This window comes from Cupressus sempervirens, chromosome 11 (assembly GCF_028749045.1).
Source record: "Cupressus sempervirens isolate cs-2001-9-10 chromosome 11, ASM2874904v1, whole genome shotgun sequence".
NCBI classification, from domain to species: Eukaryota; Viridiplantae; Streptophyta; class Pinopsida; order Cupressales; family Cupressaceae; genus Cupressus; species Cupressus sempervirens.
This window is the reverse complement of record NC_143128.1, coordinates 796,806,973-796,830,678: the sequence shown is the minus strand read 5'-3', so window position 1 is coordinate 796,830,678 and position 23,706 is coordinate 796,806,973. Positions and strand designations below refer to the sequence as shown.

At 34.2% G+C, this 23,706-nt stretch overlaps 1 protein-coding gene across 1 annotated transcript in view; it reads right to left on the bottom strand.

The window, feature by feature from the left end:
- The window catches only part of LOC149531985 (protein unc-13 homolog), a 117,691-nt gene that overhangs the window by 18,402 nt on the left and 75,583 nt on the right, over window positions 1-23,706 (bottom strand). Inside the window, exons 19-21 of the mRNA XM_089811386.1 lie at window positions 13,263-13,380; window positions 8,094-8,272; window positions 830-896 (exon numbers count right to left, since the gene is read on the bottom strand). Coding sequence (XP_089667512.1) covers window positions 830-896; window positions 8,094-8,272; window positions 13,263-13,380 — 364 coding nt within the window. The remainder of the gene's footprint in view (window positions 1-829; window positions 897-8,093; window positions 8,273-13,262; window positions 13,381-23,706) is intronic.

The window sequence follows — 23,706 nt, the reverse complement described above, 5'->3', positions numbered from 1 at the left end:
TTTTAAATCTAGCTAAGGAAAACCTCATGATTATCGATTTCTGTTGCTACAGCTTTGAAATATTATTTCCCTCATTTCATGTCTTTGCTGTATCATTTTGGGATTATGGTGCAGGGGATGGAGTTGTATCACTAATCTATCTGAAGTAGCCATCCATACTGCTAAATTTATTCTGAGCATTCATGGTTCATCTTTAAGGGTTTGTGCATGGGCTTATTTACTGTACCTTACCTTTTGTTTCTACAAAAGTTTTTGTTAACAGTGCTGCTGCTGGTAATTACAGCAGAAATTACACAACAGATGACTAGTCGATGAGAATCACTTTTATCTTAGTGTTTGCCTTAGAATGGTAATATGGATTGCAATTCAGCAATTTAAGGCTGTAAGCATATATCTATAATTGCAATAATATCGGGTTAACAAGATGAGTTGAGATTTTGAGCCCCAGTCAACCCAAAGGTATTTATAGACTGAGCTATGTGCCATAATCATATATTTGGCTTAACAAAGATTTGTGGATTAGTAAACATAGAATTTCTTGATTGCTTTGTAGGTATTCTTGCAAATCTGGATTTGGTAATGTTGAAATAGGTGCATGTTTGCCAAGTTGGAATCTGCAAATTCTTTTTCTGTACAAGGCATGTCTTGGATCAAATTTCCTTGCAAGTAAGCTATAATTTCCTGTTCATTTAAATAATCGAGGAAATCTAAGATATTTCAAAAGCATTTTATGGAACCCCACTGCAGGATGCAAGTTATTTGGAATGAAGCAACAAGATCCATAATTTGGTTAGAGCTTCAAAAACAAGCACTCCAGCATAAATCTTACTTGGCCTTGCCTGAACCCAGCGATCTTTAATATTGTCTTCAAGCAAATTTAGTTGTCTCAGCATATACTGCAGGCAGGAAACTACAAAAGTTAGTCATTAAGCCTTCAATTAAACTTAGAGAACTTTGAAAAAAACATACTCAAACATTTCATGAGAACCTTAGTCCTTCCACTAAAATTTGTAACCTTTAGTCCTTCAAGTCAAATTAGAGAACTTAAACTTTTGATCAGAACCTTAGTCCTTCACTAAACTTTGTAACCTTGGTCCTTCAAGTAAATTTAAACTTCAAAAGACTGCTCAAAATTTCAGAACCTTAGCCCTTCCACTGAAATTTGTATCAATTATTATCTCTGAAAATAAACTAATAGAAGGTTTTGAGTATGATAATTTTCTATGATAAAAATCCCAATTTGTATTTTTTAAGCATAAACAGAGCAAGGTTATGATAGTAACATGAAATAAACTCTGTTTTGTAATTTGATTTATCATGTAGATCCAGTAAGCTACACTAGCCTATAGAGTGAGAGAAACCACTATAAGATGCATCTTTTTCGATAGTATGTTGTAATACAATATAGGAAGATACCATATATATCATATATGGATACTCTTGTGTTACAATTAAATTTGTATCTGCAGTCCATTGCAAGTGAATGGGCACTTCCTTGCATATTTATTTGTTGCTTAATTTTATTTTTTTGGGTTAACAAAATTATTAAAAAGTTATAACAAATGAATTTATTAACATCAGTTAATCAGAATTTCTTTTCAAAATGAGCGAGGGATATTAAAATCATATTAAGTTTTTAGCAGCTTTCTATTCCGTAATTTAGTTGGTATATGATAAATTTCTTTTCTGTCTTTAACAGTCAATTGTTTCAGTTCATTTCATGTTGTGAGAGCAGAGGTTAATTTTTAGCTTAGTTACTCGATGTCCACCCTGGGCCTGCATACCGGACGCAGATGCATACCAGTTTGGATACATGTCTGAATGTGCTACTGGTGCATTCAGGACGTGCATCCTTGACCGTGGATGCCTCCAGATGCATTGGATGTGCATCCAAAGACATCCACAATGCATCTGGAGCACATCCGGACGCATCCACTGGAAGAAAAGACTTCATCAATGAAAAATAAAATAAAATAAGTGTGTTTTAATATTCTTTTTGTTAGAAACCCTAAAACGACCTTTAGCACCTATCTTTAAAATTTGGCATTGATCAATGATCAACCCTCATACTATCAAATGATTATTTTATTTGTGTGTGTATCCCACGCACATCCAAAACCCTAAAAACAATGCCACATACCAGGTTGTTATACCACATCTGTACCCGCATTCAAAGCAGTAACCAAGGTTGTTTCGCCCAACACATCCGTACCCGCATTCGAACTAGTAACCAAGTATTTTTTGCCCAACACATCCATACCCGCATTTGAACCAATAACCAAGGTTGTTTTGCCATATTTTTTTAAAACAAATATCATGCGCACAAGATTTTTATAGAATAATACTTGTAGTTTCCCTTTATCATTTTGTTATGAAATTTTCGAAGAGGTTTTGTTTAAAAGAAAAATCATGTTTTCTGCAGTTTTCCTCTAAGATCTGCATGGGTTCTCTAATATTGGACTGAGAGTTGCTGCTTTTTGACGATTTTGGCTAAAATCATGGCTCTATTTTTGACATTATTTTTGTAAAATTGTGGTTTCATTTTTTGTAAAAAAAAATTGTGACAATTTTTTTCACAAAATTGTGTGATGACATTGCATCTAGGGTTCAACAATTTCTTCTCCAAAAATCAGAGTCCTGTTTTGTAGAATCTTCTTGACAATTTTTGGCCAAAATCGTGGCTTTCTGTTTTTGACTTTTTTTTTTGTGAAATTGCGGTTTCACTTTTTTGTAAAAAAAATTGTGACAATTTCGGGTTGCACTCAAGGTTTGTAAGGCAAACAATGTTTTAGAAAAGTTTTCAATGGTTTTTTTCTAAGTTGCTGGTTCAGATGGGGGTACTGATTCAAGTTCGAGATTCAGGTTTGAAATTCGTTCCAATATTTTTGGGGTTGGGTTCGGATTCGTTTTGGGTTCCTCCATACAAGAATATGTGTTTTAATATATATATACATGCAGCAAATAATAAGTTCATACACCACTATGCTAATATTAAAGTAACATAGCATTAAATACACCACCATATTAATAATCAGCCATCATTGATCAAATATCATAAAAAATCATCAAGTAAATCATTATCATTCTGCTGTTGCAAATTAGAAGCACAAAAAGTAATGCTATAGGCCCATTTAAGGTCAAAGTTGTGTTTTCTGCCACGTCGTAACCTTCAAACATTAGCTATCATACTGGATGATTCAAAGAAAATAGCTTTATATCAGACTGGATGAAACCAAGAAAGCAAGCTTTGGATCCAGAATTATCCACGGTAAATATCTCTTTAGATTTTGTTGAATCCAAAGTTTTCTATACATGTTAGGCTATGTGCACGAATTATCGTACTACATACATTTCATAATAGATATGTGGCACTTTTATACATCTTGTTTCCTCTTCTCAAGTAGCATTGAATTCAAATTAAATATGATTAGTAATTTGAGTCTAATTTGGCAAAAAAACTTCTTGAAAAAGTAAACAAAAGAGTGTTTTTGACCAAATTCCCTCAAAATTCTCCTAAATTTTGTCTGGGTTCCTCTGCTGTAAACCAAAGTCGCCCAAAAGTTGTCTAAATTCTGCCAGGGTTCCTCTTAGAGAATTTCCAGCAAAACTCAGTTTCTGCAGCAGACTTTTGACAGAATCTGACAAGGACCAGACTTTTGAGAGAATTAAATCAGGAAATCCTAGGTCCAGGAGAGAATCTGGTAACTTAGATTTTTTTACAAAATTGCTAGTGTCATTGTTTTTCTTTAATGGAGAGTTTCTTGAAATGGCACCCTATAGCACTAAGGGGAAAGACGCTGAGCCGGCAATGTCAGATGAAATCAAGTTTGTTCATGTTGAAGGGGGACCACTGTCAGGATCAGTGCCAGAGAATGCACTAGACCTTTCTGAGGATGACACTTCTCCAGATGCAAAAGATACTGCAAACGGACATGAACCCCAGGACAAAAAGTTGGCATTCATAGTGAACTTGGCAGAACAACTAGCGGCCTGGTTGGTACGGGAATCAGCAGGACAATCGCCATGGCAGTAGGTGGGTAGGCTGACACCACAGCGGGCACCACAGCTAGCACGGAAATTGGCACCATAGCTCGCACAGGAGTTAGCAGAGAGGTTGACACAGCACTTGGCAGGTAGTTGGCACAATACATGGCATAGGAATGGGGTGGGAAGTTGGTGGCAGCAACACAAGACAAGCACCAACATTCCAAGATTGAAGGGCAAAGAGGATATCCTTCACCCATCCCAACTATCAAAAGTAGCACACTTGGACCCACCGGAATACCTTAGTAAAAATAGTGGACCTTTGATTGACCAAACAAGGATCCCATGCGGTTAGATCACTACGTCCCAAGGGATTGAGAGAGTATAACCAATAGGACTACTGATTACCCCCACACCACCACTAACACCTCCCACGGTAGCCCCCTACACTTCCATCAGCAACTACTAGAGAACAAGAAGATGGGGAGATCGACATAAAAGTCAATAACCTCTTAGCGAAGTTCCAGATGAAGGTACACAACATTCCACCTCCTTCACCCACCTTCATGTTGGGGCAACTGGAGGAAGAGGCTAACGTAGGCCAGCAGGTAGCAGAAGTAGATGAGAGAAGCCAACATATGGGAGAAGGAATTGCAGAAGACAATCACACCCTCGGTTTTGGGGACTATGCTCAACAGTTCTCACTGAGTTAGAGACCATGACTTCCACAACATGGAACATGATGCAAAGAAGGCCAAGGCATTGGACATGGGGTTAAAATTCATGGAGTATTGTGAAGAGGAATTTAGGGAGCACCTAGTAAGGCAAGGATGGCCTGGCACAGAGCAAAAAGACGAGTAGGAGTGGGGTATTCCCCAAGTACTGATCAAATATAAGGGGCCAATCGGGATGATAGACATCCTCACCGAGATGGAACAAACTTTCAAAAACACGTTCCTCCAGATACAGAAAACCAAATGGCAGACTCAGGAAGCATTAGGGCAGCAAGATAACCTTCAAAAAAGGATCCAAGAATTGTAACTTGAATTAAGCCAGGAGAAGACTGTATGCATAGAAAGGGAACAAAGTTGGCAGAGGCAGAAAAGGATTCTATGGAAGCCCTGAGATTATTGAAGGTAACAAGGAAAAAAATAGTTGACTGCAAAAAGAGATCTGAAGCTTCTCTAACGACAATTATCATGGACCACCACATCCATTACTCCAGAGACGTCTTCTCACCCATCCTAGTAGGAAGCTTTTTGCTCACTAGTTTTGGTGAGGGTATAATGTAGGCAATTAATTATTGTTAGTAGATTAATACTTGTTAGTACAGGATAACAATAAGTTGGTTGTGCCAAAGGGTTGTGATGGTCAGTATTCTTAACCAACCGAGAATATTATTTGTAAGGGATTACCAAGACTGGGGGATTATGCTTATGCTTGATGTAAGATTTTTGCATAATCAATAAGAATAATATTTTGCCATTCAGATGTGATATGTTTACAGCATTTTTGTCATTATATTATTAATATATTTTGATGTATAACATTAGTAGATGGTTATCGTGGCATTAGCATTTCCACATTTGGCATATGAAAAGGAATTGGCACCCCTAAAAGACTATAGAATAACACATGTTCGAAGACAAGGGAATAAAGAGGCAAACATGCTTTCAAAATGAGCTTTAGTATTTAAAATGGAAGAGACCAGAATTGAAGATTTTCAGAAATTAGTGATGGATGAAGAAGGCTGAATTTGATAACCGTTGCCTTCCCGTCACCCTCAAGAAACCAGAAAAGAGCATTAAAAGAGGTTTTGAGTTTTATTGGCAGCAAACGAGAATGGTGAAGCGATTGTTGATGAAGGATGAAGTGACATCCAGCCCTTGAAGGATATTGCATTTATTGCGGGAGTAGACTGAAAGTTTAGCCATTAAAACATGGCAGTTAGTAAACTAACTTGAAGTGTGTTCTATCTTGAGAGTGAAAGGATGGAGATAACTTTCACTTTAACCTCCCCCAAGAAATAGAACCCTTTTTCTTGGCCAGATAACAAAGAAACGGATAGACAAGATGTTCATCTTCGAAGATAAGGAATTAACAGACAGTGGGATGATAATTTTGGGAGAGATGTTCAATCAAAGAGTCACCACAGAATGAACACATATTTTCACAATGATTATGGCATGGGGGCTACAGCTAGGAGATGATAAGGTCATTATCAGAGTGCTAATGGAGACCATTGTTCCAAGAGAATTCCTTGGGGGCATGGATGAGATTCTTGAGAAGTCAATCCTAGATTTGGGGATAAAGTTGGCTAGTAAACAAATTGGACTTGAGAAGATTAAAGGAACCAACTACACCCCATTTGTGTGGAGGTTCGATGAAAATTACAGGAAGAAAAGATTTAAGGAGGCTCGCAAAGGCTGGTTAGCAATTAAACCGGTTGTGATGATTCACTTGCTAGACAAAGACATTGCAGAAACGAAGCAAGTGGCTCAGTGGACAGCAGAGGATAAGGTGATGGTGAACAAGTGGCTCCAAATGTGCAGAGAAGAAAGGTGAAAATTGCTGCTGGAGGACCCAAATTTAGTGAGGAGAAACTAAACGAGTGGCTACGAGAACACAATGGTGAAACTGTGGAAGGAATGGGTGTAAGGAAGCACCAGCAAGTTGAGGAGAATTGCAAGGGCTCCAATGATCATTTTCATCTCCAGGTGTTGGGTTTGTTTCTTTTGAAGTTGAATTAAATGTTTATTGAGGATCTAGTTTTTTTAAGGATTTAATTATGTTTAGGATGGGTGGCATGAGAGATCGACAGTTTTTGTGTTTCAAAAAAAAATTGAAATATTGAAAATGACACTGTTATTGCCGTGAAGGGCTAGCTGCTGGTAGGGGTGGGGAAGTTTGCAGAGTTGTTGTCGATCTGCAATTTGATGTTGGTGGATAATTTAGGGTTACTACTGCTTTAGAAAATGTACCTTTGTTTTTTTTATGAATAAAATTAAATCTATTAACGATAAAAAAAAACTACTCTATAATTTTTATAGATATAATATTGTTAATAAAATAAAATATAAATAAAGTGTATTACTTTAATTAATTTGCAGTACTTTAAAAATTATTACAGATGTGCAGAGTAAATCAATTGTAGTTTGTCAGCCGACTTGATTGTCGTCGGTGTTTTTGTATTCTATAGCCGACGTCATCGGTAAAGATTTTGTAGCCTACGAGATTAAGATTGTTTTGTAGCCGACGGACCTCTTCTAGAAGGTTCGGCGGAAAGTATTTATACACCCTCTTGGGTCATTGTAAAGCATCTTATGCTCTGGATGTAATCTGCTGTTGCTGTTCTTATTTCATTGTCTGTGTGCGTTGATCAATTAATCTATGCGGTAAACATAGTTATTATACTATATAAATGTACATGATAAATATAATAAACGTGTATATTGTATATATGATGGAAACTAGTAATATGTTCTACAAATACAGTATATGTGTTTTTGGAACATACTACATTATCTATTATCTAATGTTCAATAAATTTTACTATCTATTTACCAAAATTTTCCCCAAGTTTTACAGGGTCCTAGTTTATAAAACTTTTGGGCTTGTCAAGTCACTGCCAAGTTTGAATTTTTTAACTATGGTACTTTTCTCAAGCCAAGAAAAAGGTGTTCAAACATAATCAATGGCACATTTAAGCTTTCCGGTAAACGTGCACCCAAGCACATGCTGATATTACACAATTTCCTAGTTATACAATAGAAAACTTGCAGCGTTTTGGTCATATAAAAATTTAAAATCTAAATGACAAATATGTTGACATGGAAAATGAATCTCAAACGATTGTAGGAAAGCAAGTAATCTTTTAATAGATGAAAAATAACTCACAAATTTTATCCATTTATTGACTCATTTAACCCACTGAAAACTAAGTATCCTGATTCATAAATTGACTCCAAACAGAAGCCAACAAATTCATAAACTGACTCAAAACCTAAATGACAAATGTTTTGACATGGAAAATGAACCCCAAATCCAACACTTGATAATACATTTAATCACACTTTGCAATTAAATTTAATAGATGAAAATAAACTCACATGCAAAGAATTTAGACGAACGCAGAGCTTAGACATTGACAAGTCAGTAATTTCATTAACACGCCCTTCATCTCGTTCTCTGATATCACTAACTTTCTTCTTGGTAAAAGCATCGACTGCAGAATCCTTTTTGTGTCGAGTTAAAATTGGTGCAGGTGGTAGAAGATCATCTTTATTAACTGCACTCAATTAAATGTTAAATTAAAGTCATATTGATCCCATATGCAACCAATAATAAGCCAAGTACTCTCCATTAACTACAAAAGATGATAAAAAAGAAGTTAAAAGAAAATATTAAGTGTATAGTACAATTATCTAAAGTTTACTATATCAAAAAAAATCAAAGCTTGCCAAAGATGTATGCACTTACAGAATGTTTTTAATCATTTTGCTCAAATCTCATTACTAGTGTAAGTCCAAAGCAGGAAGCAATTTGAAATTCCAACAATAAAACTATTTTCCCCATTGTTCGTCATTTTAAAAATGTACTTATGTTTACTAGGAGTTGGTGCACTGTTTCTTTTGTCCATTTATTGATTCATCTAACTGAATGAAAACTAGGTAGGCTAACTCATAAATTGACTGAAAACAAAAGCCAATAACAAATGAAGAAAAATCAGATTTCTTCAACAAATTGAAATCTTTGAATCAGAGAAAAGTGGCCCATGTAAGTCATTAATTCTTGGACGCATCTCAGACAAGAGGCCCAAATTATTACCAGAAGATTTAGACCTTCAAGCCAAGCCAGTTAAAATACATTCATTAATATATTGTATCAAAATTTAGTCTTTCTAGGCCTCCAAAGTTCCCAAATTATTCATCAACACAAAAGACTGATGTCATCCTACAATGTTACTCGTTTCAATTATGGTATGTGTCATTTTTGACCCTATGTTAACCCATTACCAAATCAGTGGAAATTTTGAAGTCCATTTATATATGGAGAAATTTCATAAGAGAAATTGGTGAAAGGGGCTTGGAAGGAAAAAGACTTACTACATCAGCAAGTTCGACCTCACAGGTGATCAAAGCCAAAAGGAGTATATAGAGGCCAACATACCTTGGAGAGCTAAGACTCTTATTGCACAACTAAGGACCAACTCTCATCAACTCCGATGTGAGACCGGACGGTGGAAGAGACCAAAAGCGCCTTGGGAAGAAAGAATCTGCTCGTTTTGCAATTATGGGAAGGTGGAAACTGAACAACACTTCATTTTGGAATGTAAGGCATACAAGGACAGCAAGGTAAAATTCGCGGATATCCTATCCGACAACTCATAATACAAACTTATTCAACAAGGAGAACGTTGAGAAGTTTGGGGGACACATCATCAGCCTCCACAAAAAGCGAACCGAATAAACAAAGTCAATGTAGTGGGTATAGTGTCCCATAGGCTATGCTCAGCCTCGTGGATGTTAAAATCTTATCTATCTATCTATGCTTTATGGAGTTGAATTATAAATTTAAACATTAGTTATTAATTGCGGATATTCTTAAATGGCTTATGTGGCTTAAGTGAAAATTGGAATGAAATGCAATTAAATAAATTCATAATAATATTATATCATTTTTCTTTTTAAATATTAAATGGGTTGGAAATGCCTGTAAATTCAATCATATTTAAATAATGACTGCAAATAATTGAATAAAATTGTCATATTTGTGTTCTAAATGTGTCCAAAAAGGTACGGAAAAATAAAATAAATAAATTAGAAAAATAAGGGAATAGTGAAAAGCACAAAAGGTTAAAACGGAAAAAGGATCAATTCATATACCCTCTTTTCTTTTGGAAGAGATTGATCCCAACACCCTCCTCTTGTAAAAGTTTTCAAATTTGAATTGGGAGTGCAATTTGTTGGAATCACTGCTTCCGTTACAACAAAAGCTCAAGCTGTCAACGAACGTCACAACAACCAAAGACAAGGATCCACAAAAGGCGGTTAAGCACACCTCAAAAATCCATGGGTCTATGTTGAACGGTACCTTCACTTAGAAGGGAACAGAGGCACCAACCTCCCAACAATCTCCCCCTTAGCATGACTTAAGGATTTGAACACGTAACTTAGCACTTTGATACCACTTGTTGGAATCACCGCTACCATTACACCAAAAGCTTGAGTTGCCAATGAATGTCACAACAGCCAAAGACAAGGATCCACGGGAGGCAGTTAAGCACATGTCACAAATCCATCGGTCTATGCTGAACAGTACCTTCACCTAGAGGGGACAAAGGCACCAACCTCCCAACACAATTGTGGGTGAAATTGGATGTGATTCAAAGTATTGGATTGGGAAAGGGAATGTGGGATCTCTCATCTTTATAGAGTGCATAAAGTTCTAAGTATTTCACTTTTTGGCATAATTTATGTTCACTTTTTCCAATTCTCCTCTATTGTTCATTTTTTTGTTTTTAAAGGTATGTAGAAAACCAATGGAGTATCAAAAGCTCCCAAAACATTTTTAAATTAAAAACTTGGGTAGATATAAATAGTTGTTTGAATTTTTTTTATTGTTCTAAAGACATGCCTCATAATGCCAAATTTTTTGGAAATGCCCAAAAAATGAATTTGACAATGGAAATGAAGGTTGTTCGTGTTTGGAACCAAAAGGTATCCTTTGATTAATTTGAAATTTTTTATTTTTGAAACATAAATTTTTAAGGTATTTTGAAAAGGGAAATTTAAGTTTTTAGTGTTAACAGAAATTTGAGGGAATTTGAATTCTAAAAGTGATTTTGAATGTTTTGGAATGAGGGAACCATTCTTCTCAATTGATTTTAGTGAGGAAAATGTTGGAACCTTGTTTTTCAGTTTTTGAGAAATAAATTTTGTATCATGTATTTATGCATTGCTTTCTTTTCCAAAATCAATTTTTTTGGTGAATGTGATGAACCTAGGATTAGGTAGATATAGAGAAGTATGTGAGTGGCTTCCAACATTTGCCGAGGCACAAGGAGGCTTCTAGGATATCTCATTGGGAAGTCTTGAACCAATGAAACATAAGTGTACAATAATCCCAAATAATAGATGCCCACTTCATGCAAACTTGATGATCATGGAAGATATGGCCACAAGAGAACTACTTGGTTTCATATAAGCCATATTGGTAAGCTTTGTAATGACACTACCTAGTCCCTCTCTAGTATATACTCATGTATCCTTGGGTTGTCATTGTGCTCCTATGTGATTGGTTAGATTATGCCATCAATAATCATGCTAAAAAATAATGTATTGATTTCCTCCATTGGCGATTGTGTCCAATGTGAGTGCCTAGTTCTATGTTATTGGTTTTCACGCCCAATGAGGAATTATATATCTCTTGATGTTACTTGCATGTACTTTGCATGGCATGTATGAGGGTGTATACTTTGTTTACAGTATGTATGTAAGCCCTCTCCCCATGTACTTTCCATCAGTGTGCTTGCTGCCTGTGTGACCATCTACTAGCACAATGGAAGTGAATCCTTTGATACCACTGTTAAGGGGGAAATGTGAATCAAGGAAATAAAAACCAAAGTTCATCACATAACCACACTTACACAACTTAAAGATGGAGTCAAGGAGATTAATCCTTTCAATTATATATCTCTTGATGTTACTTGCATGTACTTTGCATGGCATGTATGAGGGTGTATACTTTGTTTACAGTATGTATGTAAGCCCTCTACCCATGTACTTTCCATCAGTGTGCTTGCTGCTTATGTGACCATCTCCTAGCACAATGGGAGTGAATCCTTGGATATCACTGTTAAGGGGGAAATGTGAATCAAGGAAATAAAAACCGAAGTTCATCACATAACCACACTTACACAACTTGAAGAGGGCGTCAAGGAGATTATTCCTTTCAGTCCCAACTCTAAGGTAACTAGAGCTAGGAAGATTAGTGCCAACTGAATGATAAAGGGGCACTAATGCAAACAAAGATCTAATGGATATAGGGTTGGAGAAAGAATGCAAAGAGTCCTTCAAATCCTAATTTAGTAAAAGCTATGAAGAGCAACTAAGTAGATGTGCAATGTAGAACTAGGATTTATAAAGTAATGATAAAGTGCATTGAAATAAAAGAGAAGAAATGATAGAGCTTGTGAAAAATCTAAAAAACAGGCTGTCAAACGACTTCTGAAAGGACTGATTCTCTATTTGATCCCTTTTAAGAGATCATTGATTATAGGTGAAATCAACTCAACCAACATTCATGTGGTAGGGTCCTTCCTCAACTACCTTTGTTTCTATTCAGATAGCTTTTAGAATCCAACTATCAAGAGAGAACTTAACCAAATGGACAAATTTTGATGCTACAATTCACATGGCTATTCTAAATTATTGATAATTATGTTGAACAGAGTTTGGAAAAATAAATGCTTGTGTATTCCTTCAATCATTATCCTTCCATTAAAAATTAAAATGCAATTCCTCTTCAGAATAGACAAGAAAAGTTAAATTTGTAAGATAAGGACTTTTGAATGTGCTCCACACATTTAATAGAAAGATTGCAAAATTTTCTTAAGTTCTGCCTATTCAACCCAAGCAAAAATGTTAACATTTCAGGTTTCTTGCGAAGGGATTTCCAATAGACTCTTATTGCTAGATTTATGTAATTATTATCAAGAGTTAGAAAAATTAGTGCATGTGCATCCCTTCAAACATGAAATACATATTTGTTTGCAGACAAGATAACAATGAACTTGGAGGAATTGGATTTTTAAATGTACTTTGGGTTCTTAATAGAAATACGAGTCTTTGTTTTCTGGAGCACAAGCTCAGACATCAGCTCTTTTTGTGGTTTTTTTGTGTATAGATTTCTCACACAATCATATTGCTAGGTAAATGTAATTCTCTCTTCTCTGGGGTGATGAAGGATGTTTAAATTTTGAAGAACAATAATAAAATAAACTAGAGATGAAAGGTGAATTTTTGGATTTCAAACTTTTTTGTCAACTCTAGGTAGAGATGGGAGACAAACTTCCCATTCTCTCTGTAAGGTAAGATGATAATCTATATTCAACTTCAGAAAAACAATTGTCAAACTATTCTCAACAATTTAGTGTACATCCAAAAACACGTCTCAAACTATCAACATCAGCCAAGAAAATAATATATCACAGAGAAAACAGACCTAGAATAAAGCATTTAGTAAAATAACAAGCCCACTATCGATGAGGAAATTACCTAGCTGATTAATTACATTCTTGCAATATAATTGGAAAGTGTTATCAAAGCCATTAGCAAGGGCTTTAAGCTGTGAAAATCGCATTGGCAAGTTGAAATTGAAAAATTGTTCTGTTGTCTGTCCATCATAAAAAAAAACGAATCAGTAAAATAGAAAGTAAGCAATTCAAATATGTGGTTTAGAGCCTAGACCAGTGCAAATGTTGAACAAAATTGATTTCTTTGGAAATAATATATTTACTAAAAATGGCATTTCAAAACTGCGCTAAGACATCACATCAATGGCATATTAATGAAGATAAAACTAACACTGAGTAGCATTTCAGGATATGATGCAATCAGAGAAATAGATATAAATTCATGAGTAGAGGAAGATTACTTATAAAAAGCAATTGCATGTGCTTGGAATCCTAATCAAACTAAATTGCTGACATTTGGCACCCCCAAACTATTGCCCATACCTTGATGTTGGTGGACAATACATTTGTATATACATACACAAGCTAGGGTGTCATTCTATTATTACAGTAAACATGCAACATTATACATGCTCATCAGTCAAATAACTGCCACTTCTGATAACCCACCATAATTTGTTGAGGTATATTATCTGCTGCCAATTGAATTAAAACAAATTGACCTTGGTCAAGATTTCCACAATCATCCATGTTAAGTGCATCATTACATTGCCTGTTTTTACAGTTCACTACATGTACGCCCTTATTCAACTTTTGCATTTTATTATTTCCACTGTGTAGTTAATGTGAATGATCTGTAAGTTTATTGATTCTCACTCCTCCTTATAAGAAGTTTGAACTTCCAATTACACATCATTCATATTAAGTGTATGCTATGCAGCAATTATCATTTTCTGGCCAGGACGCATTGTACATTACCCCAGAAAGCAGCAAGACTTCCTACAGAGGCATCCAGCTCATATCATGTCTTGTTGCCACAAATTCACTCTTCCCCAATTAAAGTTGGTAATTATGACTACTTTTGAATTAGGGGTTTACCCCTCCATAAAATTATTATGTCTATGTGATGTCCCCGTTTTGACATATAAATTAAACGATAGATAAGTATTATACATTAAGTATATTATATTAAAATAATTGATAATGTATAATTATACTAAGATACGAATACAAATTATATCATAATAATATAATTATAAATATCAACTATATATATATTATTATATATCCATATATAATTAGACATTTAAATACATGCTATAGATAATTAATATATATATACTATTTAAGTACTATAGTATATTACAATTATATCTTTGTTATATATATTAAAATAATATTGTTATAAATAAATGATTTATATAATCATATATAATTTAATAATATATAATATAGTTATCTTATTAAATATAATTAACATTATTGAAGGACATGTCCCTATGAAATACCATCTATATATATAATATCAACTTTTGAGAAAGATATCATATTGATTACTATGAAAACTTATAGAAATAAGAAGCGAATAAGAAAATGCCCTAAACGGAACATTACAAGTGGTATCAGAGCAACGATCTTGCCATCCTGTGAAAAACAACCTAATCAACTACTGAAATTTGTTATCGGATTTCTTACCAGAATATTTGAATCAGATGGCATTCTTCAAAGCAATAGAGAAAAATTAAGAACTATCCTATTTAACAATTCAGATTTATGGTGACAGTGTCAATATGATTATTACATTATCTGCTATATACAACTCTGTCAAATATAAGTTAATTGATTGTGCAAACAATCAATGTCTTAATGTAAATGTTTCTGACGAAGAAATCATTATTTGCAAAGTCTGATGTACCTTCTACAACGATTTGGCTGCTGTCTCTGATTTATAATTATATGCTTGCAGCATAGGGCTGGATATGTCTGATGTAGCAATAAATATATGCACAACGAGATGGTTTTTATAGGCCTGGTGTGTCTGATGTAACAATATACACATGTAATGGAGACGTTGTCTCTGAATATAACTTTGTACTCTTGCATCAAGGATGTCGAAAAGCAATATGCTCTAAACAGATCAGTCCATAAAGGATAAGTAAACAATATATGAACTAATGTATTGATAATCTGGAAGTGCATTTAAATGCCTTCATATATCTTTGCAAGACATGGGATTGGGATGTATCTTTCACAACAATTTCCATTTGGTTAATATACAAACCATAGTTAATTGACTTAATATTCCTTACTTCCATTCACCTGGTTTAGGAATGCATTGGCCACAGATCTGAATACTTTCTACAACATTTATATTGTATTTATCTTTCCTTTATATTGATTTGGGCTTAGTCACCCAATATTGTGTCTTGGAAATAAGTTATCTTTGAAGTCAACCGTGACTTGTAACGTCAATAGCATGCAAATTTCCATTGTTGTTACTGCCATTGTTTTTCACTATTAGGTCAGTCTGACCATTTTAATGATGTGTCTTAATTAGTCAAGGTATTAGATTCTCTTAGCGGCCACCTCCATACATAATCAGTGCTTCCGATATCATATTTGTTAATAATGGCATATGATGACTTCCTTTGCATTGCTGGAGATAGGCAATCATTCAATTTAGTCTGTAATGTTCAAGATGCTGTTTATAATCATATCTGCTAGCAAGTTATATATTATCTGCCAATGGGTCGTGTGATTGTGTTTTTGGCTAATTCCTGTATAATGACTAGACACCCTAGATAGTGCCTAAAGGCAACGACCTTGGGAGGACGTGGGCTCCATATAAGGGACACCATCATCTGGTTCATGTGGACATCGCCGTACATAATGGACAGCACCGTAAGTAGTATCGCCTTTGGACTACGGAAGAAAGGGAAATGCAAGACCAAGAAGGGTCATACATCACATTGAAACAGACTTGAATACTTAGGTGGAAAATAAGCGCCAAATATATTCAAAGGGAAGAGATATAATGCGAAATAAGAGATCAATATATGAGGCTCAAAAAGTGCTATTTTAGTTAATAGTCACACTTGGCATATTAAGTGGAAAACAAGCCAACCCTTATGCTTGGAAAACAGGTGAATATTGCAAGTTAAGTTGACAAACACCCCATTCGATAAGGAAATGAGTTCACAAATTCAATATTGAGATATCGCTTAGGGGAAAAGGTGGACATACCAATGGGAAAAGACCAAAGTAGATATGTATAAATAATCATTTAATGGGAATACAAATTTATAAAGAAAATTCTCTCTATTAGCACGACCCCACCATATTATGCAAGGTGATGTAAGTCGGTAATGAAGAAGGGTGATAATAACATGGGTTGCATAATTGGTCACATTACTATATGGAGTTGTTAAACATTGAAAATATGAAGTTGCCCATCTGCTTTAAAGATTCTTAGAGAAGAATCATTGAAGATTTAACAATATTGCAAGTTCTTCTATTTCTATGAGTCAAGGAAGGTGATGATAGTCTTTCCATTCAGAGATGTAGACTCAAAGGATAAATTTGAAGAGGCTACCAAATATTTCAGTCAAGATAAGTTCATCTTTGATTTATTTTAATTTTAATTTTAAGATGAAACAACTAAAATTCTTTTATTTTGGGATTCTCATCTGAGAATCAAATTATTTTCAGGATTAAACTAGAGGAAGACCTTACGTGGATATGAAGATTACTTCATACTCCTAAATTGCCACTTCAACACATAATGGTAATAAGGTAAGTTATATAATTTCTTCATATATTTTATTATGAAATAATTGTTAGTGTCTTTCTTCTTATTGACACATTTTGTTATTGTAAATAATATTGAATAGTCTAATACCTACTATCAATGATTCTAATCAAATAGTTACAACGAAATAAAATTTGATTTTGATAGGTAATAATCAAATAATTATCGAATTAGGTATTTGCAATTAAATAATGATTGAATATAATCAAGTTTTCAAAATTCTAATATTGAATTCTAAGTGAGATTAGTTTTCAATCATCATCACAAATAATATTATTAAGTAAAATCAATAAGATTATCATCTTCCAAGATATGATAAGGCCTGCAGTGGAATGCGCTGGGTGACACCACTCAGAGGTACTAGGTAAGGCCTACGGTGAGATGGGCATTGGCCTACGGTGGAGTGAATACCCTGAGGTACATCATACAAAGGCACTATCTTGGAAATGATGATCGGAGAGAGATAACAATAATGAGGGAGAACAGTAAGGCCCATGATTGGGTAACAGGGCACCCTATTATAGTTTCTCCTCCCATACACAAGAATTGATGAGTTAATATTATAATGAACAAATACTTTTGATTGACAAGTCAGTAAATTGAGACTATAAACACCTTGTCAAGAGATTGATTTAAATATAATGTGTACTAATGATTTTTTTGGTTGCAGGTTCACAATTAAGGAAATGCATAACGTGTGTATTGTGTGTTTGCATCGTGTATGCTTCGTGTCTTCATCTGTCTGCATCATGTTTGCTCCATGTCTTCATCTATATGCATCGTGTTTGCTCTGTGTCTTCACTTGTGTTAGAGAAATAGGATTTGAACTTGTAATAGCACTTCTGGAATTTTTATGTGTTTTCCAAGTTACTCTTTGAATGAGTATATATGTGATATAAAGAGGCATGCCTCTTGAAGAGACATGTCTCTTTAATATATTAACTTACATTAGTTATAGTTATAACACAATTAATATCTCCTTAATTGCCGTGTATTATATCTTATATATATAATATAATTTATCCGACAGAATTATAACATTAACACTCCCTCTTAATGAAGAAGGATAAACCACATAGATATTACACCATAGGTAATATTTCAAAAATAATACATATAGGAAATCTTTGATCAGAAGATTTCTAGAATATGATATCATGTAAGTATTGGCCTATCAAAATATCAATATATGATATTCACCAATTACTATTTGATATCATATTTGGTAACATGAGCATTGGCCTATCAAAATATTAATCAAATGATATTCACCAAATACTCCGAGTAATGGCCTATCAGAACATCAACTAAATGATATCCACCAAGTACTCAATGTGGTAATGGCCTATCAAAATATCAGGGCATGATATACACCAAGTACCGAAAATATATCTATACAAACAACTTGTAGATAATCAAATTAATGATATCAACCGCCTAGTTGTTGATTTACAAGATAAAGCCCTTACATGAAACACTTTCACAAAAATGAATTATGCTACAAGTTATTGTAAGGACGTCACTTTACAACAACTTCTCCTAATACAAGTGATAATCATTTAGAAGTTGTCACTTCTTCATGATGTACACAAGAGATAGGCTCATACATGTATGACATCAAAAGTTCCCATGAAGTCTCCATGAATATTGTCATGTGGTGTTCTCACAACATTCACCATAAAACATGTTAGAGAATAAGGTTTCTCCCTCTTAGTTTGATATCACCTTTTCTGACCTCTTAGCAAAAGGTTCTTTCCAATGAAGTGTCAAACTTCCTCTAAATCTATTATCATCCTTCTAACCTCTTGGTAGCAAGTCATGTAATGCTTCCCTAGTTCAATAGGTATCATGATAGCATAAGATCTTACAAGCTACAAATATGAGACTTTATCCCATGAATCATAGTCCTATAGCTGTTATAGTTTCTGACTAGTGGAGAATCCATCAACAAGGTCTACTCCTTCTAAACCAAGATCATCAAAAGTTTGATTGAAGCATTTTATTTTCTGCTCCCTCTCTTTCTCCAAGGTTGCCTCTAGTGAACTGTCAAACTCCCTCTCATAATGTCAATCATCAAGGATATTCGCTTCAAGAGACTCAAATTATCCAACCTGATCATCAGATGATTAATGAATCCTAAATCACAACTTCTTTGAAGCTACTATCATAAGATTGAGTTTGCACAATATTTGGTAGCATGCCTAATGTACCAATCTTCTTTTCCTGCAGGAACATCCTCAGAGACAAAGGAAAAGATGAAGGCAAATAGCTTTTTATAGTAATTATAAAAATACAAAATAAGAGAGAGACTACAATGAGTAGATACATGCAATACTTGAGGATAATAAATACTTATCTGTAATAATATAAATTGCTCCAATGAAGGTCCATATGCATCAAATCAAGAAATGCCTCCATGTAAGAATTTGTCAAACAATTTGAGTACGTCTTTTCTGCTCCCATATAAGGACGATTCAAATGGGAATAGAACATTGGTTATCATTCCCCCTTACAATGTTAGATTCCCACTCTTATATTATTGAACATACTCAAAGAAAAAAGAAAAGAACAAGAGCATAAGGAGATAACACTTTTAATACATACAAAGATACATATAAGAGCCTGATTGCAAAATGAAAAATATTAGTCTTGAGAGAGAATACTTATCTCACTATTCTAAATCACATTGGAATAGTTCCAAGTGATTGCAAACCTTGTCTTTACTTGGATCCAAGGCATTTTGGATTGGTTTCCATTGCATAAATACCTCTCAACATTGTAAATTCCACCATTCCATGCTCATCTATATCAATTTTACACAAACATTCTTGCATCTCAACAATGTCTTCTTCCATGTGAATTAGTTGAGATTAGATTAATGAAGGTAGCGTTTGTGCCACAGATGGCAGATGTGGTACAATACGAGTTTGAGTAAACCAAGTAATGATCTTAGCGTTCACCAATTTGTATTTGGCATTGCCGTATTTGGCCGAGGGACGGGACAATGCTGAAAGTACAGCACAGCAAGTGTTGGCATGCATAGGCGATGTAATGGGACATACATTCCCCATACGTGTGTGTTAGTTTAGGATTTAGACTTTGCCCAACTCTATTTGTTATTTGTCAAACTGTTCTTTAACTGTGAACCAGCAAATTGCAATCTAGGAATGATGTGCGGAGATCAAAAATGGCACCGGAATCCGAGTGGTAGTGGTGCCGCTCCCCGCCCAAGGACACCTCACCCAGCTCCTCCATTTCTCCAAAGTTATCGCCCAACGAGGAGCCGTCGTATCCTTCGTTGCCCCATCCACCCATATTCACCAAGTCCAAAGCCGTATCGAGGGATGGGAGCTTCACAACTTCAATATTCACTTCGAGGAACTGCCCATGCCGAATCTCTCAGTTGGAGAGCTCGACGCTCAGAGTACTCACATGTTTCCTCTTCACTTTCTTCCTCAGTTTCAAGTTGTGGAGGATCAACTAGGCCCTCACATTGATCAGCTTCTACGCACAATCTACACCGAGAACAACAATAGAGTGGTTCTGGTCTACTACGTGGCTATGGGATAGGTTCAAACGCTGGCTACCAAATACGCAATCCCTACATATCTCTTCAGCCCAACTGGCGCTTATTACCGCCTATGAAGGAAGCGGGCAAGTGATGACACATGGGGTTTGCCCCCTGTTAACATATTATTGAAGCGTTGCTTTCCGAAAACAACGACAAATTATGTGAGGTGCCAAACGTCTCTGTTAGAACACGCCAAGGGATATATCATAAACACCTTTAGCGCACTGGAATCACAATTCATTCAGCAGGGAAGAGAGGAATTAGTCTAGAGCGAAAGCTTGTGTGATTGTTTGATTCTATAATCTTTTATCCCAAGAGTTCGAATCTGCTCTGATACCATGTTAGAGAAATAGGATTTGAACTTGTAATAGCACTTCTGGAATTTTTATGTGTTTTCCAAGTTACTCTTTGAATGAGTATATATGTGATATAAAGAGGCATGCCTCTTGAAGAGACATGTCTCTTTAATATATTAACTTACATTAGTTATAGTTATAACACAATTAATATCTCCTTAACATATTTTATATATGTATATATATATATATATATATATATATATATATATATATATATATATATATATATATATATATATATATATATATATATATATATATATATATATATATATATATATCACTCTTAATATAAGTTAATTATAATATTTGTCGTATATTATATCTTATATATATAATATAATTTATCTGACAGAATTATAACATTAACAACTTGTTTGCATCGTGTTTGCTCTGTGTCTTCATCTGTCTATATCGTGTTTGCTTCGTGTTTTCATCGGTCTACATCATGTATGCTTCGTACTTTCATGCATTCATGTGACTACTTTTGTTCGCTTCATGTTTTTATTCATTAAGATGTATACCTCATAAATCTTTTAGGCCCTTGTATGCAATAATGTTTTGTGCCTATGAAGGAGCTTGCGCATGAATGATTTTGCTTGAGGACAAGCAAATTCGAGAGGGGAGGATTGTGATGTCCCTATTTTGACATATAAATTAAACGATAGATAAGTATTATACATAAAGTATATTATATTAAAATTATTGATAATGTATAATTATACTAGATACGAATATAAATTATATCATAATAATATAATTATAAATATCAACTATATATATATATATATGTATGTATGTATAATTATATATCCATATATAATTAGACATTTAAATACATGTTATAGATAATTAATATATATACACACACACACACATATATATATATACTATTTAAGTACTATAGTATATGGCAATTATATCTTTGTTATATATATTAAAATAATATTGTATAAATAAATGATTTATATATAATATATAATCATATATAATTTAATAATATATAATATAGTTATCTTATTAAATATAATTAACATTATTGAAAGACATGTCCCTATGAAATACCATCTATATATATATATATATATCAACTTTTGAGAAAGATATCATATTGATTATTATGAAAACTTATAGAAATAAGAAGCGAATAAGAAAATGCCCTAAATGGGACATTACAGTCTATATATAAAGGATGTGATTATCAAAAAAAAGATACATCAATAGTATGATATGATTTTGAGATTTCCTGGAATATTGATGCAAGGCTTGCAAGGAAAAGGAGCCAATCAGAGATCAGAACCAATCACCTAATAGCTTGCCAAGAGTACACACAGAAGCAAACATAGAATTGCAGCAAAGCGACAATAGAATTCATAGATTTACTAATGATAACATATGCCATCTACTAGGAACCAACATGCCCAGCTATAAGGCCTTCCAGTTTGTGGCCATAACAATGAATTTACAACATCAGAACTTGAAGCTCGCTACCTTTAGTCTCAAGATTTTAATACGTGAATCGACAAATGAGCTTATCTTGTTGTGGCTACCCATTCTAGATCTGAAAAATATTTGAAAATATTCATAGAATATTAGAATGAACCCCTCAATTTTGTTCTCTATTTATTCATTGCCGAGCTCCAAACCCTAGGCATAGCCTCACTGACAAATAATAAAGATGTTTTTATTTGATAGAATTCGAATCACTTAATAATAAGGTAATACATAACATGACACTATTGTAAAAAGAAAAATTTTAAATTGTCGAGTGATCAATTAGCATTGACCTTTTGTTAGGAATCAACTATAGTGTGAGAACCACTTGCTAGAAAGATCTAAGAAAAAGCATTATGAATAGCTAACTGACACTCAAATTCAACAATAAGTTGTATGACATGGTCCTATTCTCATAACACTCCATAAACTCCTATTAAATAGGAACAAGTTTCTCCTATCAAATAGAAATAAGTTTTCCTAGGACACTTATAATGGACATTACATATAAAATATCCGAGGGCATGAACAATGCTAAAACAAAAAGGTACCCTTACAATAAAAACCCCCATGAGAAAATTTATGAAGAGGTTCTCAAAATCCAAATGACCCAAAAAATAGTAAATGGTACAAAACAAATAAATTGTCAAGGATACATGACCTAAACCAATCCTCACTAATATATGCTTCTCTAGCAATCACCTCTTGCCATCAAGATGCATAGAAAAATGATCATAGGTCCTAAACATGTTGACTCAATGGAAATGGGACAATACAAAAGCAATTAAAGAACAAATTATAAAGATCCTTCAAAAGATATTGAACATTGAGGAGGAATTTAGACCTCAACAACAATGGATTGCTTTGGTCAATCTTTGGATCCAATAGTCAACAAACCAAAGGCTAGAACAAATAGAATTCATTTGCTCAAACTCATCCTATTAGATGGTGAGCATGGCATGGTATGAATATAATACAATTCAAGATATTCACCCTTCACCAACTACATGCAACCACAAGATTCACGAATCTCAAATACCATCAAAATCTCTAGCCATATGTTGGGATGTTGATACCAAATATGTTGCATGGCTTGACGAGGCACAAAAGAGATTGGGTGAGGTACTATTGGAAATATGAACAATCTAACTACCTATGTATTTGTTACTAGAAATGCCAAAGAATTTGTCTTACATTTCTATTGTACCAATCAAATATATATGTGAAGATCTCATACTCTAGTATGCTCCTTGTCCAATTAGGAACTAGAATATATGCAACTAAACCAAAAAAA